Source organism: Trematomus bernacchii, unplaced genomic scaffold (genome assembly GCF_902827165.1).
Source record: "Trematomus bernacchii unplaced genomic scaffold, fTreBer1.1, whole genome shotgun sequence".
Classification (NCBI taxonomy): domain Eukaryota; kingdom Metazoa; phylum Chordata; class Actinopteri; order Perciformes; family Nototheniidae; genus Trematomus; species Trematomus bernacchii.
The window spans coordinates 6473570-6490863 of record NW_022988097.1 but is presented as its reverse complement, the minus strand read 5'-3'; the positions used below and the strand labels follow the sequence as shown (position 1 = coordinate 6490863).

The 17294-nt window shown below is 39.9% G+C and overlaps 1 protein-coding gene across 1 annotated transcript; it reads right to left on the bottom strand.

Annotated features, from left to right (window-relative positions):
* Positions 1-83: 83 nt before the first annotated feature.
* Positions 84-9095, bottom strand: gabrp (gamma-aminobutyric acid type A receptor subunit pi). The gene is made up of 10 exons (XM_034121333.1): positions 8878-9095; positions 7765-7845; positions 7504-7616; positions 7319-7386; positions 7014-7231; positions 6024-6106; positions 3760-3897; positions 3503-3655; positions 1951-2144; positions 84-871 (listed from the first exon to the last, which is right to left on the bottom strand). Exons 2-10 carry the CDS (start codon positions 7815-7817, stop codon positions 539-541), a joined length of 1353 nt encoding a protein of 450 aa, XP_033977224.1. The 5' UTR covers positions 7818-7845; positions 8878-9095; the 3' UTR covers positions 84-538.
* Between the last annotated feature and the right edge of the window lie 8199 nt (positions 9096-17294).

The following is a 17294-nucleotide window of genomic DNA, read 5'->3' as shown; positions in this document are numbered from 1 at the left end:
TTGTTACAGTACAGACCTAAAGTACAACGCATTCTCAGTCTCACTTTTATTATTTTAATTAACATGGTATGAAGTAATTGTACACTTTACGGTCTCAAACAATGTATGAAAGCCAAAATAAAGACACTAATACATCATCAGTCACTTAATAAAGGCAATTCAATGCAACACAGTATAGTGTGATGCAGCTCTGCCAGCCTATCGTTTATAACTAGTTTTACTAGTTTGTTTTGGACTAGACTTGTCAGGAGACAGGCTTTATTTGTATGTTAAGATGTTAGTAGCCATCCATTTAAAAATGATTAATAAAGCTTTCAAAACGGTAAAATGCAAAGAAGAATTTCTAATGCCGAATGATGAATAGGAGTTTCTAATTCATCATTTTCTAGCCCTGTTTGAGGGACAAAAAGGTAATACATTATGTGATACAAAAAAGCATGTAGGCTATGATCAGTTTAGATCCAGTGGCAAATGGTATTGGGTCTCAAATGAGGAGATCGAGCAGCATCAAGGATGGTGAAATGAACAATGCAGCAGCTCAGAGGAACAGATAGTAAAGCCAGTAGAGGATATTGACACAGAGGAACGCCAAGGGGAAAGCGGTGCGAGAGTGGCGGTCGATGTTGTGTGGATTTTCCACCGTGAAGGCGGCCGCGGCTCTGCGTGAAGCGCTCCTCACTGAGGACAGACCGCAGCCCTGATCCGACAGTTTCTCTCTGGCCCCAGCATGGTTCCTCGTGTCGCAGTCCACTGCCTGCTCCAGGGGCTCCTCTGCAGTGGAGCTCATCTGCACAGTGTGTTTCGGCTGGATGAAGCGGACGATGGGGATGGAGCCGTTTCCGTTGGATTCATTGAAATCCCTCAGAAGCTCCTGATAGAGAGACAATAACAGTGTTGTTGTTATCCAACATGCTTTAAGGGTGGGTGAGTACAATTCATTTTAACACATAGAAATCACTTTGAAGCTTACCATGTTGATGACTTCAAATAAGACAATTATTTTTCGTAAACAAGTTTTCTGAAATGTAATGTTAAAAAACACGAAAAGGCATTCTTGGATTTAATTTTTCTTCCTCCAGAGAAAGTTATTTTTTTATTTTTTTAAATATTTATTTTTAATAAATGAATATATATCTACTCCTGTTTGCGCACAGTTTCCCTTTCCAAAAATATATTGATTGAATAGAAAATAAAAATATCAGGTCGGGAGATTAGACTGTCAAGTTCCGATGAACTCTCTACCCTCCCTCCCTCCCCCCTCCACGTCTCGCGCACAGCGGTGCAGACAGTCATCGGCAGTCACCTCAGACAGACAGGTAGCAGCACCTCCCACCTCACAGTCCCATGTTATACCGGCTTTTCTTGGCTTGTTTGAAGGTGAGTGGTGATGAACAAATGACTAAACTGCCAGTGCCTCTAGTTTACAGAGCTTAGCCGAAAGCCAAAAAACAAATAGTGTTTTTGTCAATAAATCTGAAAATACTGTCAAAAGTAATCAAAGGTTTTAAATACTTATAGGAATTAAATGTAATATAAATCGTGCTTTGAATGATTTATGACCAAATCCCTCTGAAAAATCCTTAAATATTTATTTGCTTATGTAAGAGCTACTGAAGTGAAAATCTCCCTTTCAGAAAAAGAGAAAGATATTTTGAGAAAACGGCCTTAAGGATACGTTTTGTAAAATGTAACATTTTGCAAGACACTACAGGTGAATATTTAATACATTTAAGCTAATATGTATTACCATAAAACTTCCCCAGTTGATTAGGTTTATCTTACATGCTATGTATAAATATGCAAATTAGGTATTATCTTATGCCTACTTTCTGAGAAATCTAAAGACGCCACTAGACACAGTTTAGTATAATAAACACTTAACGGTATATTCTGGATGTTTCGTTCCACTATAGTTTTTCACCTCATATTTAAATATGAACATTTCCTCACCCTGTGTAATTCCTCTATAGTCTGGTTCTGCATGGTATAGAAGTGTGCACAGGCGTACTCCACCAGAGCACCAAAGATGAAGGTGAAGCAGATGCCCAGGTACACATCGATGGCCTTGATGAAGCAGTTGGCATTGGGCAGGGATGTGCGGGCGCCCATCATCAGTGTGGTCATGGTCAGGACTGTTGTTACTCCTGGGAAAAACATCACAGTGTTGTTTCCATGATGTAAGATAGTGGATGAAACTCTACTTCATGTGTCATTTTTTGTAATTTCCTTTTTCTATGCTCTTTTATCTAAATGGGTACTGGTGTAAGTAAACCATTTAAGGGTACAGTTGTTCCTTTAGCTGGTGCCACAGTGATGATGATGTATTTATACTATTCTTATATGAATGCAGGACAGTTATAATGCTTTAAGGAAATTGGTGCAATCCACTGCGTCTATTTCCTACATGTTGGATCACCATGTAAAGCCAACATGTGTATATTGTGTTTATGCTATTTTTATCCACCTACAAAACTCTTAAAGATGAATACCGTTGTGTTCAATTCAAATGATTGTAATTGTATGTACTGATAGTCCTATCATCTACAATATTTAACATTTTTGCCACAATGAAGTGTGTTTTAACCCTTGTGTTGTGTTCAAAAGCTGTTACCGTTCATGGTGTTCGCGGGTCAATTTTGACCCATGATTTATCTCAGTCCAAAACACACAAAAAAAATGACTATCATCCAATATTGTTTTAACTACATCATAACTAACTTATAATGGAACCGTACAATCCTGTTGTAATTTAATGTTATGGCCCAAAACACATTACACCACATATGGTGCATATGTGTGTTCAGGTTCAAGTGTTAGTGTACATATTCTTTGAGAAAGGTGGAGTTCCCGTAGGGGGAGGGGGGCAGAGGGAGGGGAGACCAGGTGCATGTTGCGAAAAATTATTGTTACAGTTGATGAAGGGGGTGGGGGTGGGGTGTCTAAAGTCAAAGATGAATCTTGATTGGGCCAAATTTGACCTCGAGTCACCCAAAACAATGCTGCTGGGTCTTCCCAGACCCGAACACCAAATTATACACCTTTTTTTTTTAGAGACCTTCAGACTTGGCAAAAATTGTCAAAATCTGTTTTGTAGTGTTTATATAGCTGTTGTGGAGGATATCATGAAGCCTTGTTCCGATAAAAAAAACTAGAGCATAGTTATTATATAATTTTAACTTGAAACGGGTCACGGGAGACCCGAACACAACATAAGGGTTAAATGAGTGTATATTTGTCATTTTTCTTTCAAATCTAGGATACCTAACCGCCGATGAACACAAATCTGTCAGCATTGTGAACATTTACATTTCTGCTTTTATATTTTAAATTACACCACTATAAACATTTGACTATATTGTGTTATATGTTTTCTCTGCTTTGGTCATATCCGTCTGACCATATATAAAGTCTATAAAAGTGATTCAATATATGAAGAATTGATGCACTTAGGCTCTTAACTCCATGATACTTAGATAAACCCAGTTAGATATCCAGTACTGACCGATGCAGGTCCTGGCTGGGACAGAGGACTGGCTGATCCAGAATGAGACCCAGGAGAGGACCACCAGCAGGATGGAGGGGACGTACGTCTCCAGGATAAAGAACAGCACGTTCCTACGCAGTGCGAAATGCAACACCAGCTTAGGGTATTGTCCTGTAAAAAAGACAAGGTACATATTGTAATGATGTATCTTTTGTGCTCTCATATATAGGCTACCCATTTGTTAGAAGGGGCTTCTGGGGGTTGAAGTATCCTACCTGTCTCATACACAGCCTCGGACACTGAGGTATAGTAGCTCTCTACGCTGTACTGAGCCAGCCGCAGTATGTCGAGACCCTTCACCGAATCATTCCCTCTGGTCCAATAGAACACCACGTCCTGCAGGTTGTAGCCCCCTGGAAACACACACATACAAAATGTCTGATAAGTTAGTGGTGCAGGAATGAGTAGCCTACTACATCTGGAAATTAGTTAGCATTTTGGCACGTTGGGGTTCCCTCGTCCCAATGTCAATGTTTTTGGTCCTCAAATACGGACTGTGGTTAACACTACTTAAGATATTTTTACATTGTGTTCTACGACATAAAACACTTCATTAAATAAGCCACAAACGGTTGCTAACAAGGGACTAAATGAGACTACTAAACTTCATAGCGCCAAACATTAGCCACCGTTAGCGTAGCGGTGGTCACACGCAGTCATGCTACCGTGATGTAGTTTGTTTATAGCCTGACGTTAGCTATTTACTTCTAGCTATTGCATTTGCGCTGAAACTATTATCTTGGAGAAAAAAAAAAGAAAGAGAGAGAAAAAAGAAGAGTCAGGATAACGTTTAAGAGACATAAAAAAAAATATGAGAAAAAAAATAAAATCAGGAAAACGGATTAGTTTCTCGTGCGCACGAGAAACTAATCCGTTTTCCTGAGAAAGTTACCGGTGCGCCAAGGAGGAAGTGGAGCACACAGCAGACAACCATTTCATTGCAGACTGTTATGTTTATGTGGGGAAATGACAGTGCATACATTATTTGAGATATATTTCGAACTCCGACTTAATTTTATGGGCATTTCGGCCAGGGGTGTAGAGCTATTTGTTTAAGCACCGGATTGGCAAAACAGGAGAGTCTGTAAACCAGTCTGCTTTGATCTATGAATCCGTGACTCTCAGAGTAGGCTACCTGCTGCCCGCAGCTGGTTTAAAGGGAAACAAACACTCAGAACACATGCACACGGAGCTGAGCAGAGCACACACAGATTCACATCAGTCATGCTCCTTCATAAAACTAATAAAAGGGGGAGTAATCGGGCAGGTGTGTGTGTGTGTGTGTGTGTGTGTGTGTGTGTGTGTGTGTGTGTGTGTGTGTGTGTGTGTGTGTGTGTGTGTGTGTGTGTGTGTGTGTGTGTACGGGTGTGTGCGTGCACAGGCGTGTGCGCACGGGGGTGAGTGTGTGTCAGCCAGTATGAGTATGTGTGAAAAATAAAGACAGTGGGAGAGAAAGCCTGGAGCTTACTCGGCTTACATAGGTGTCAGACCTCGCAGCTTTAGAACGAGTGTTGACATAAGCTACACTGATATTATTGTGTGAACTGCACACAGTAGGCCTATAGTGTACTCAGTCTCAGAGAGAATCTGGTGATGGATTGCTGCATACAGTGGAAAAACCTTTGATATGAAATGCAGTTTTGTTGAGCTTAATGCTGAAATCGATAACGCTTTTGAATAAAAACGCTGTCCCTTAATATCAATTAGAGTGGATGAAACATTTGTATCTGTTATAGTTGACAGTAGGCTACATTCGTGTGGCTCAAATGTTGATTACGGTTTGTTGGGGTTACATCTATGTGATTGACAAATGACAATGCAGTAGGCTATCTAATTTCATTAGTAGGCAAGAAGGGTTTCAGGCTATTGGATCGTCCGATTATTTTTACATGGTTCACTTGTGACCTAAGTTGAGGTAAAGCTGTTGGTAGTATGATTGTCCATTCATAGCATAGCAACATAGCATAGCAACCATATTCAACATAGCATAGCAACCATATTTGTTTGTATGTCTCTTAAGCCGTTATCCCGACTCTTCTTTTTTTTTTCACGAGAAACTTTCTCGTGCGCACAAGATACTTACCCGTTATCCTGACTTTTTTTTTCTCTCTCTCTTTATTTTTTTTGTAATGTTCCATGTCCCTTTAGGGGCTCCATAATATGTGGACACTTCCTGAACATAATGTGTAATCATCATACATTTGTGTTGGCCACAGATATTACTTTATAAAAAAATCGGAAATCCAATGAAAAAAAATCCCATTGCTTTTTGTCATGGTAGCCTATGTGACGCTAACTTCCAGGTCAGCCATACAAAGAAACACCACTATGAAAATATTATTGCACAACTGTACAGTTTTAATTACCTGCTACAAATAACATTTCAGTGTGGTACTCACTACCCAGATGTTGTCGTTCGATGATGATGATGATGATGATGATGATGATGGTGGTGATGATGGAGTTCTCAGATACTCACAGCTCTCCAGCTGCAGGGTGCACACCTGTCTGTCCATGGGGTACTTGGTCAGGTCCATGTTGCAGGCGATGGTAGCTGTGATGCTGTTGTTTATTCATACAGTGGCAAGATCATTAGAATAACTCCCCTGAATCACTGGTACTCCTTTGATGTACGACAGGGAGGTTAATAACTAGTGAAATCAAAGAACTCTCCCCTTTATGCATTGATCAAAAGAACAAAGTCTCGTATCTGAAGTGTCAGATTATTATGTATCCCATCCCATGCATTAATTAATCATAAATTGCTGACTTGGTATGTTGAAAATCTCCTGTTGATATATTGCTAACCTAAAGATACTATCGTGTTCTCAGTCTGTATAGTCAAATCTACTAATTGCGTAAGAAAACATTGTAGATTTGTAATTGGTAGACATGGACACGGACAATATTGATCTGAAGTACAATGCAACTATAAATACACAGCTTAATCAGCTTCAAATAAACAGATTTCATTAAAACAGTTGAATCAAAATGTGTTCTTCTATTCAAAAAGAGTAAGGAATGCCCTTGCATGTCTGTGCTCAGTAAAGCTGCATGAAATTCTCTATCAGTCTAACATGTCTGATAAGATGTCGGAATGAATTTGGACTGTGGCTAAAGGGGAATCTCCCCTAACACAATTTGATTAGTTTGAAGAGCTTTCAAAAGACAGATATTCAGGGGCATTGCCCTTCAGTGATATGACTTATAAGTGTTGTTAAATAAGTGTGTTTTGTTGCTTTTTCCTGTAGAACCCAAGGCCAATTCACGGTTGATTACCACGTCAAAAAACATGAAATTGTTTTTGTGTGCCTTCCCTTCATTTCCTGCTCTTTTCTGTAAGTGTCCCCCTTTCATTTTTCTCTCAGGTCATTTGTACACATACTGGCTCTGCAGAATGTGTATTTTGTGACACATGCGGAAGTAAAAAATGTCACTAAATGTCAAATCAATGAACTTAAACCTGTACCGTAGGGCGTAGAGAACGGTCCCGTTGCTGAAGATGCGGATGAGGCGGTTTTCCACTGTGACGTCATGCAGGAAGGAGCGCTTGGAGTCGGGGATGAAGGTGTCAGGGACCCACAGCAGGGACACGAGGCGTCCGTCCACGCTGACGCTCTCATTCCCCGGGAACACCAGGCGGGAGTCACGCCAGCGCTGACGGAGGAAGATGGTTGCAGTGTAGTCCTAAACAAATATGTAAGGAATACTTATTCATTCATATCTTCATTCACCTACTGACAAAAATAAGTAAGAATCGTGATGTAGGCCTACCATGTTGATTTCAGAGATGGCGTCAATGCTGGCGATGTCTAGACTCATTCCAATTTCCACAGGACCCTCTATCAAAGACAGACACACAGGAATTGAAAATCATCAGGCTTTTTTTCGGGGATACTCAAGCATCCAAATTGAAACAATCAAACTCAAATAAATCAAACAATCACGCTCATCCCTACCATTGAAATTAGGCCTGAGGTAGCGGTTGTATCCTTTCATCAGCTTCTGAATTGTCGGCTGCAGCTGAGAGTCGCTCCATTCGCCCCAGTGATTGCCAGAGTACGTACAACCACTGACAGCAATCAAGAGAGAAATGAGACACGAGATGGACCATAACATTGGGGACTAAGCTAAGAAATTGCATTTTCAACCGATACAAATATCATTGACAGCACGTGTTGTTAACCCTATACATGAGTGTTCGGCCTTTGGACTCTCACCCCTGTGTGAAGGTCAGGCAGAGGGTCAGTAGCGTGTGCAGCAGAGCGGACATTGTGGATTGACAGGCCAGAGGTCAGCGGCTGTGCTCGGGGAAACAAAAACAGATCACAAATCATTCTTCTGCATGTCATGGAATAGCATTGTTTCACCATAGGGAGGCAGCACATGACCAAATCTGATCCCAAAGCTAAGGGAAAATGTTTTAAACAGCAGCCATCCTCAGGCTTTGATGTTATAAAACTTTATAAAGGTGGAAACTTCCTGGTCAATGAGTTAATTTGTTGCGGCTTGAAAATAAAGAGCGATGAAGCGCTTCCTACTTATTTACATGTTTGTTTCTACGCCTTTCTTGCAGGTAAATGTAACCTGTCACGTGCTGATTTATGTGGCTGCAACCTCATGGTTTATTCACCACCTCTCTTACAACTAATCCTGTCTCTCACTCATCAAAGCCTCCCATTGTCTAGTTTTCACATGCCACGCTCCTCTTCTTGCAGATAAATCTAACTGGCAGTAATAGACTTCAGCCCTCCTTACTTTTATACACACTATATAAAACCATCATTCATGTGTTTGTGTTTCCTATTTTTCCAATTATAATGTCACCTCAGCATAGTATTAAATATTTAGTTTTTCATTCACACAGCCCTGCCATTATAAATCATGTTGCATGTGAACACGACTGTTTCCTTTTCTAATGGCCATAATGAAAGTTAAAGAGCCATAGAATGGTATTAAGCGGTTTATTTTACATAAGCCAGTTGATGATTAAATCATGCCAACATATTTTTCATTAATTTTCTTGTTTATTGTTTGTAGTTTATAGGCTTAAATCTTTTTTTCTCTAAATTCTCTAAAATACTATTTATGTCGGATTATGCATGCTCCTTTTTTCAATTTCTTAAAGCCAACACTTCTTATTATCTATATCCCTTCAGCCATGTATCGACTTACTACAGAATAGTCTATATATTTAATTTGTTGCTCAGTCTGTTCCTGCACATCCATATAAATAATTTCTTCCTTAACATTTGATCTTTTTGTACAATGAAAACAATTTAACAATTTTTCTTTTTTACATACTTCTTATCATGTCTCCATCTTTTTCTTACCTGTTGCAATCTTCTGGGGTCCTTTTTCCACCTCAGGTCACTTTCCACTCTCTCTTTGGTTCCTCCCCCACTCTTCTCTCTTCCTCCGTCCCAAATGTTGTGAGAGTCTGAGATTTCCCTCCTTCCTTAATGAAGATATCTTTGAATCTCTTCCATCTAAATACAAACCCCGGTCTCTCCTATCATTTGGTCCTGATGCGTGGGCTGGTGTTGGTTGTTTGGTTGTTTGTGCATCTCCCCATCTCTCTGCACAGCTGTATTCATCTCCCCCAGAGCCTTTGTGCACCCCCCCCTCCCTCCCTCTCTCTCTCCTTCTTATGCCACTCACCCTCTCATTTGCACTGCATCTCTCCCCTGTTTCCTTCACAGCCCCCACACCTCCACACATAAGCACATACATTGACATCCTAATTCTCCTCCTACACGTTGTTTTTCTCTTTGCCCTTAATCTGTATCTTCTACCCTTCCCTTCCAATTTACACTGACACCACACCTCCTTCTGGGCTTCGAAGTACTCCCCTGTCTCCTTCCTCTTTGCCGTCTCCTCACCTCAAGCTCTGCTACCTTGCATCAGTGTCATCACCCAAATAACTTTCCTCCTTATCTTCACTTTCATAAAATACCCATGTGGCTCCCCTATAAGATGAAAAGACTATGTGAGACTAATTTTTACTTTATGCTGCTCCTATAACTTCCCTCCTGCAGCCTCCAACCCCGTCTACAAAAAGCTTCTGCTGTCCACATTCTGCTTAATGATAATGTTAAACCCTTAATGATGGCAGTGATGGTGATGGCATATCCACACACAGCAGTCGACAACTGGGCTCCAGTCTCGCTGTGATCAATCTAAATTTGCTCTCCGAGATACAGCTCTAATTATATATCCTGACCTCCGAGGGCCCGTTGGTAGGAGTTCCAGCATGTGGGAGAAAGCCTTCCGGGCAGCCTAATAACGCCTTATGAGATTTCAGCGCATGCGATCGACCTGCTGTAGCCTATTGCTTTCCCAGCCTGCTCCCCCCAGTACTGCTATTGATGTTAACTGGTCGCTAACAAGCTTACATGTCCCTGTCATGGACTACTTTGCGCATCAGTAACTCACTGCAGACGTAAAGCTCTCTTATTCTTAATTTCATGCTCCTGTGGTGCTGTATTCTTGGATAAACAGCCTTTTTTTTTTTACATGGTGTTGATTGTATTTGAATGAACAGAGGATGATCTAATTTGCATCTACTTTGTGAATCAAAGTACACACACCAGTAGCATTTGCTGACAGTGAACGAGACAAATGGAGACATTTTTGAAGCACCTGAGGGGGGTTATGTCAGATGTGTGTGTTAGGGGGCTAATGAATAATTCTAGTCAAACCAGCGATGTCAGTGTAAGTCAGCGTCCACCTGGCTGCCTCTGTCTATACCTGCCTGCATATATCTGTGTGTGACTGACTGTTTTTCTTTGTACTTCACCACTTAAAGGCTCCCTGTTCATCCATATTCATACGCTTGTCCATTTCTCTATTGCTTTTATTATCGTTCCCACTTTTCATATTTCCTTGCATCCCCCCAAGATTTATCGGCCACTTTAATGTTCCTGTTTGGCTGCCTCTCTTGGTGAATTCATTCATGTATTATTCACACCATTTATTTTAGTAGTTTTGTTCCACAACACTGTGTGATTACCTTGGTGAATAGATATAGATGTGTTAGTCAACACATGAAATTCGTATGTCCCGTGTCCTCATGGTTATTATTCACTTTCTGTCCATGTCAACCATGTCCCCTATAAATTAGGTTCCGAAAAATGCATTCTCAATTATGGTTCAAAAGAAACATATTTTCTCCTGTAATAATGTAGCCGCTTCAGACACATGGTAAAGCTGTAAACTGAAACCAAATCAATAAAAGCTTTACCTGGTTAAATTGAGTAAAGTATCATGGTTTGGTTGAGAATTAAGTGCAATGTTATGTCGATAAGGTAACCTACGGAAGTTAAAATGAGCCAATATTGACTTGTGTTTCATATACAGTAGGACACGAACATCGGTCACCTGTGTGAAGGTTACGTTTTAATTTGACCTATCCATCTACTCCAATATTCTCCTCTATACAGATTCACAGGGTCAATGATAAGTAACATATTCGTGTTAAGTCAAAAACTAACTTGGGGGAGAAAATACAACATTATTGATATGTACACCTTAATATGATACAAACAGAAAAGCAGGAATGCTCCGTATTTGTAAAGCTGAAAACTGCTTTTCACCTATCTGTGCTTGAAAAATATTTTTGAAGGATCAATCGACTGGTTGTTTTTCTGTTGATCAGCTAATTAATTGGTTGACAAATCCTTGCTTCTCTATAATGTTACAACCTAATCCGCAGCACTAGATGTGTGTCTATGTATTTGCTGTGTGTTAAATTCTACTCTGCTGGGCAATAGCCTTCCAGTCACAGCCTCATTCCTTTAATAACTGGTCCCTTTTGACCAACCCCTTATTTCAATTTCCATATAAAACGCAATCAGTTATCCTTGGTTTACAACTCCCCATAGCAAGTAGACCTTCTAGTTGTGAGTCACTCTTCTTCTTGCTCCTCCCACATCTAATCCCATCTAAAGCACCCAGTTGTTGACCTACTCTTCCATCAATCCAGTTTCTCCTAAGAAATCCAATGTGTTCAGCCAACAACGCATTATGCTGCACATTGGTTTCATTCCCATTCCCATCAGTTTGATTTCTATTTCACTGTCTGCATCTTTCTCTGTTTCCTTATCATTACATTTAGCTGACGCTTTTATCCAAAGTGACTTGCAATGACCAATTACAGGGACATTCTCCCTGGAGTAACTAAGGGCTAAGTGCCTTACTCAAGGGCACACTAGTGGTGGTGTTCCTGGCGGGATTTGAACTCACAACCTTCCGATCTTCAGCCCACCTCACTATCCATTAGACCACCACTATTCATTATCACAATGAATAACCATTTCTACGACACCATGATTCAAGTTATGTTCACGTCCACAGTGTCACCAGAAAATGAAAACGTCACAACGGCCCACGCATTGGCCCGGTGATTTGCTGTCATGTGACAAATGGAAATGTCAAAGGACTCCTCATAAGACAGACGGTGATACATCTCTCCTAAATGACTGTGACGGCTGCCATGTCCAGGAGGAACATGTACTGTATGAGTTAATATGACGTAGACCGTTTGCCCTGCGGCGAGGCTAGTCACTACTCTGAGCCAACCGCCACGTCACCCCGTGAATTTTGTGTGCACTAGAAGTAGATATAGTGTTTTCCGTTGTTTCAGAAGAAAAGTGGACATGAAATTGCAATTTAACATTCCTCTTAATAGCCTAGTTTTCCCAAAGGCTCTACTCTCTCTCGTAAAGCTCGTAAGCTTTATCCGAGGAAGAGCTTGAGGCAGTCCTCTTAAGGCAGTTGTATCTGTTCTCAGCCTTGGTCCTGTCATTCCACTTGTTGATCCCTGAGTATCAACTGTTTGCAATCCTTTTTATTTCTTTCACACTTTAGAAATGTAGAGTTTTAAGTTCCTGTCAGGCACATTTATTATACTGTAGTCCCCTCCACATCATTCCTCTTTTCATCTCTTTGTAGTCAAAGTTTTGGTGAATACTTTTTCTCCCATCCCTGCATATGATCAAATCAATGACATTAGCAGCCTTGTCCCTCAAGAACAACATATTCACAAAAGTATAATTAAAATGCTGTGAAGACAATGTTCACAGAGCATGCCACAGCATTCTGTTTGGGACTGGGAGCAGAAATCAACCTGCAGGCCTACTAACCACAACGGCACTTGGTGCACCAGGGACATACAGTACCTTATTAAAAGTATAAACCCTTAGGGGAATTAGAAGCAACAAACAAATAGTCTGCTCTAGACGTCGCCTGGTGGTTTGAATTGATTAGTATAAGTCCACATAATTAGAGAAACAATAAACTAGCATTGTCTACAATTTAGCACAATATTACATTTTTTAATCAATACAGGTATGTATGGATCTCCATTACTCCACTTCAGGAAATAAATAACATGTTTGAAGTTGTCTCTCTGTCTTTTTTAACCCTTGTAACGTATTTTTGTTTGTGGACTGGTTTGTGATTAAGGAAATGTTATGTGAGATGTCCCAATAAATAAGAGTTTGTCAATATATTTTGAAGTATTTTAAAGGATTTCCCCTTATAGAACAATTTAAATTAACTTGCTAACAAAGCAGATGCGATATTACACAACATATTCAGTTTATTCTTTTTAAAATCAGACATCATTAGTACAAATGTTAGTATGTTAAACTCTAGGCTCATCCCCTAAAGAGGACTTGACAAAGCATATTGTATGTTAAGGTGTCTGTTGAACATGTAAATCCTCTTATTGGCCCACAGAGAACAAATACCAGAGCTCAGCCTCTGAATTAATTATTGAAAGGTCACCTAATATTTTCTCTTGTTCGCCATTCATTCATTATCAGTTAATTGTGCACTGTTTTATTAATAGCATTGACAATACACTGAAGAGTTTGGTATTCAGAGAGATCCAAAGCTCTAAAGAGAGTATAAAATGTCCTGTTGGGACAACTGTTTTGGCAGCCAGAGCCACACTACCATCCTCATGGATTCCCTAAAAGAGCAGCTGCTTCACAGCTTTCCCATGAGGACTTTGGGTGCTGTACCCAAACCCAAAGGGGGTGAAAATAGAAGAATCCTGCGAGAAATAAGCAGCTTACTCCTTCGATGTTAACATATCATTTTTCTGTCTTAGGCCATCTGTCGTTTAAAAGGGCCGGCAGGTTTATTCGAAAACCCTTGGATCCCCCAAATATAAAAACCTCAAGGCTGAAGTATTGAAAACAACGTGCTTTTGGTTGTGTAGCCAATGATAATTATCTTCAGAAAAGGCTTACTCCAGAGTAAGTAAGTTAGTCATTGACTCTTTGATCTGGGATATAGCTGGTAGGGCTCAGAGAATTTGCATGATGTTAACAGACTGTTCATCTTAGTCTCAACATAATAACACCCAATTACCCCATCTGCCTCCAATCCTTTCCTTCATCCAACTAACATTGAACCCTTTATCCTCAGGGATTAATTTACACATTGTGTTATAGGCAAATTTAGTTTTGATACTATAATATAGATTTTACACGGCATTACAGTAATTTGGGCCAAGTGCATATTCAGGGTAAGTAAAAACGTACGAGCCACATTCTCCTTGCCATGTATCTCTTGCCTTGTCTGCCCTTCGGTCCACTCAGGCTCCTATTAGAGCTGTCAGCTGCAGAGAAGACTGAGAGCTTAGGAATAGGATACATATACCGAGGAAGGAAAGGTTTCCTATCATATCAGAAATTCAATTTGTACCTTCCACTAGCAGGGGGATTAGATATTCGCCTCAGCTGTCAAACTAGCCAACCTCTTGGGAATCCATTTCAGCACCAATTACAGTTTGCAATCTTTCATTTAATAAAACATTTTTTCTGTAAACGTGGGATACTGGTATAACGTAATATAGATGGGTTTTTACATTAGCAGGGAAGTGTTTTAAATGCACATGTGAATGTTAAGTAAGGCACCAGTGGGACTAGTTAACTGCCTGTAGATGCAGTACGGAAAGAGAGGTAGAGAGGGTAAGATAGTATGAGCATAAACTCCAAGGAATGGAGCGCCTATCGGAGAACTGCCTGAACAGAGACTGGGGCTTCAGAAAAAAGAAACATTTACATCATTTTTTGCCATGGTGGGGATCATTCATGTACTGTATATACCAAAGTCCTTATGTATTTTGATACTACTAACATAGTGAGAGATTGGAAGGGGCTTTCTTCGCTGTTCAAAAAACTGAAAGGAGGATGTTTCAATGGGTTTGAATGGTGAAAATGGGTTCAGCTATTGTGAAGATATCCATGTCTAAAGGGAAAGTTTGGAGCAGTAAAATGTAATTAGGCTATAAGCTGTGGGTGGTTTCAATATAGGTCGTTGACCATGGGAAAACATTGCTAAGAACCCTTTGAATGTCTGGTTATGTGTCATATGAGGAAGATATTAAACTAGGAAAACATATGATACAGTCCCATGCTAAGTATTCTTGGTCATTAACAACATTGGTTTCCTCTGACTTCATTGATCGTACTTCTATTTTTCTTCCTGTTTTCTTTTCTTTTTAATTTGTTAGCACCGTTGTGGTCTTCTAACAGGCTTTATAGTCTGCCCTTTTTCCCAACATTGCTATGAAATCCAATGTGACAACCCTCTTAAAAGGTTAATCGAATAGGTTTAGACTATTAGCTAATTTTCTTGCTTTATTTAGATGAGAAGACTCCGATTAGTTTAGGATTAGTTTAGGCTGAAGTGTCCCTTTCCGAATGTAATACAATTTACCTACAAGCACCTCTGAAAGTAATTTAACAGAGGTATAACACATTCTAATAGTGTTGTGTTTGTTATCTTCCGACAGAACCAGGCTAGCCGTTTCCCCTTTTTCTTCTCTATTATTTTTAGCGCCAAGCTAACAAACTGCTAGCAATAGCTTCACATAGTCATAGTGTATCTACCTCTTTTTAAAGCTTCCAATCTCCCTCCTTCTCTCACTGTTCCTCTGTCTTCGTTGTCTCAATCTATCAGTCAGATGGATTGATACCTTTTTTTATTCCACTGGTCTGTTTTTATTGATTAGCTAAAAGTTTAAATCCATCAAGTAGCCATCCTCCCAAGAGCTCATGAAGATCCAGGTAATTTAATCAGCCATAACTTTGGAAAAACTGGGATAAAGGACGTGAAAAGTCCCAGTTTGTGCTTCAAATAACTGCAATGATGGTTTATGTCTGCTTATTGTAATACCTTTATGTTAATTACGTTTTGACTCGTTATGATTCCCTTTTTCTTCAGTGTTTTTTTGTGGCAGTATTTAGTTTATAATATCACTTCATACTTATATTTTCAGTCTACTGACCCATGGAGTCACCGTCCAGAATAGCCCAGGCTCCCCCCGGAGCAAGCCTTGTCATGCCTTCGACTTGAAATTCAGATGAGTGCAGTGTCAGTAGTAGTTATCGTCTGGACCTGGGGTAGCATCTCATTCAATTCCACTGGAGGAAGGAGAGGTGGACAGGGAATTTGTTCCCTTGTCACCTTCAGCCTTTCAGCTATGACAGGCCAAAAGTCCTGTGAAGAAGGATAACATGACAATCAGGTCACTGTATTCTATCTTTGTGTGATTTATTTTTTGAAAACGTAGACAAGCTAACTCTGCTGTCTTGCTTATTGATTTAGTTTCAACTAAATGTTACATTTAAGTTTCGATTTTTTATAATTTAACTATCAAGAGTTTTTGGGGAATTTGGTGATTCACAAAAACATTGTCATTGTTAAGATGAAATTGCAACAACAATGTCTCTGTTGTATCAGTGCATTCTCTTTTTATTTATTAACTCAAATCAATACAAATCAAAATGTCTCTCTTAAGAGAAGTTCATGTCTTACGTATTCCAAGTTGATTTGCAAACATATCTGATGATGTCATTTGAGTTTCGATCTAGCCACTCACAAACTACAGCTGTTGGCACAGATAATAGCTTGATGTTATTTTATAAGTGGTACATCCAACTGACAGTTAATGATCATTTCTGGGTTGTTGCATGTGGCGCCCAATCAAATCAAGGAGACAGAAAATGTCTACAACAACAGCTGCCTTTTGTTATTGGCTTTAAACACAATGCAAGCGATGAAAGAGAGTTGGAAGACACTCATAGTGGATTTCTCTGGACTGCTGGCAAGCCCAGGTTCAACAGTAACGATGGAAAATTGCCTACCAAAAAATAATCTGTCAGTTTGATTAAATACTATGTCCTGTCTTAAGTGTGAAAACTGCTATTCAAACCAAAGGTTGTTGTTTTTAATTAGTAAGTGTGGATGGTTGGCCAAATTAGGATTCACATTGGGAAGAACGCGGTATTTACTTTCTTGGAGTGTGACTCTGTGTGTGTGCATGAGGGGACAGTGTCCACATAGATTCACTGTACTGATGTAAACTAAAAGGATCCAACTCATCTGCATGGTCCAGTAGAGTCCACACACCCACATATGTTGCTTCTAATTTTGCCACGGGGATAAAGACACACCAATTAGTATGCACCAGTAGATTTTATTATGAAATGGAGAAAAGCCCATTGGGAAAATGAAGGTTCATAATTCTGAGGCTCTGCGACTTGCCTGTGCAAACATTACAGTTACATTGCAGTAAGAGTGATTAGCCACACAGTTGTTTCCTGGATTTGTAATGACATTTGAGGGAATTCCAACCACATAGCCAATTACTGGGTAATAAGCATTAAAGCTCGCGGTCGCTGTTGTGGCTCTGTCCTCTTTATGGCCACAATCCCTTTTCATGAAGATCAAT

What these genes read in the sequence shown, in the direction of transcription:
- gabrp (XM_034121333.1), bottom strand. Translation starts at nt 7,817, where the DNA reads ATGTCCGCTCTGCTGCACACGCTACTGACCCTCTGCCTGACCTTCACA. An exon ending in CACCCTGCAGCTGGAGAGCT is followed by an intron (nt 3,898 to 6,023) that starts GTGAGTATCTGA and finishes GTGTGTTTCCAG; the next exon opens with GGGGCTACAACCTGCAGGAC. An exon ending in CCCAGCCAGGACCTGCATCG is followed by an intron (nt 2,145 to 3,502) that starts GTCAGTACTGGA and finishes TGTTTTTCCCAG; the next exon opens with GAGTAACAACAGTCCTGACC.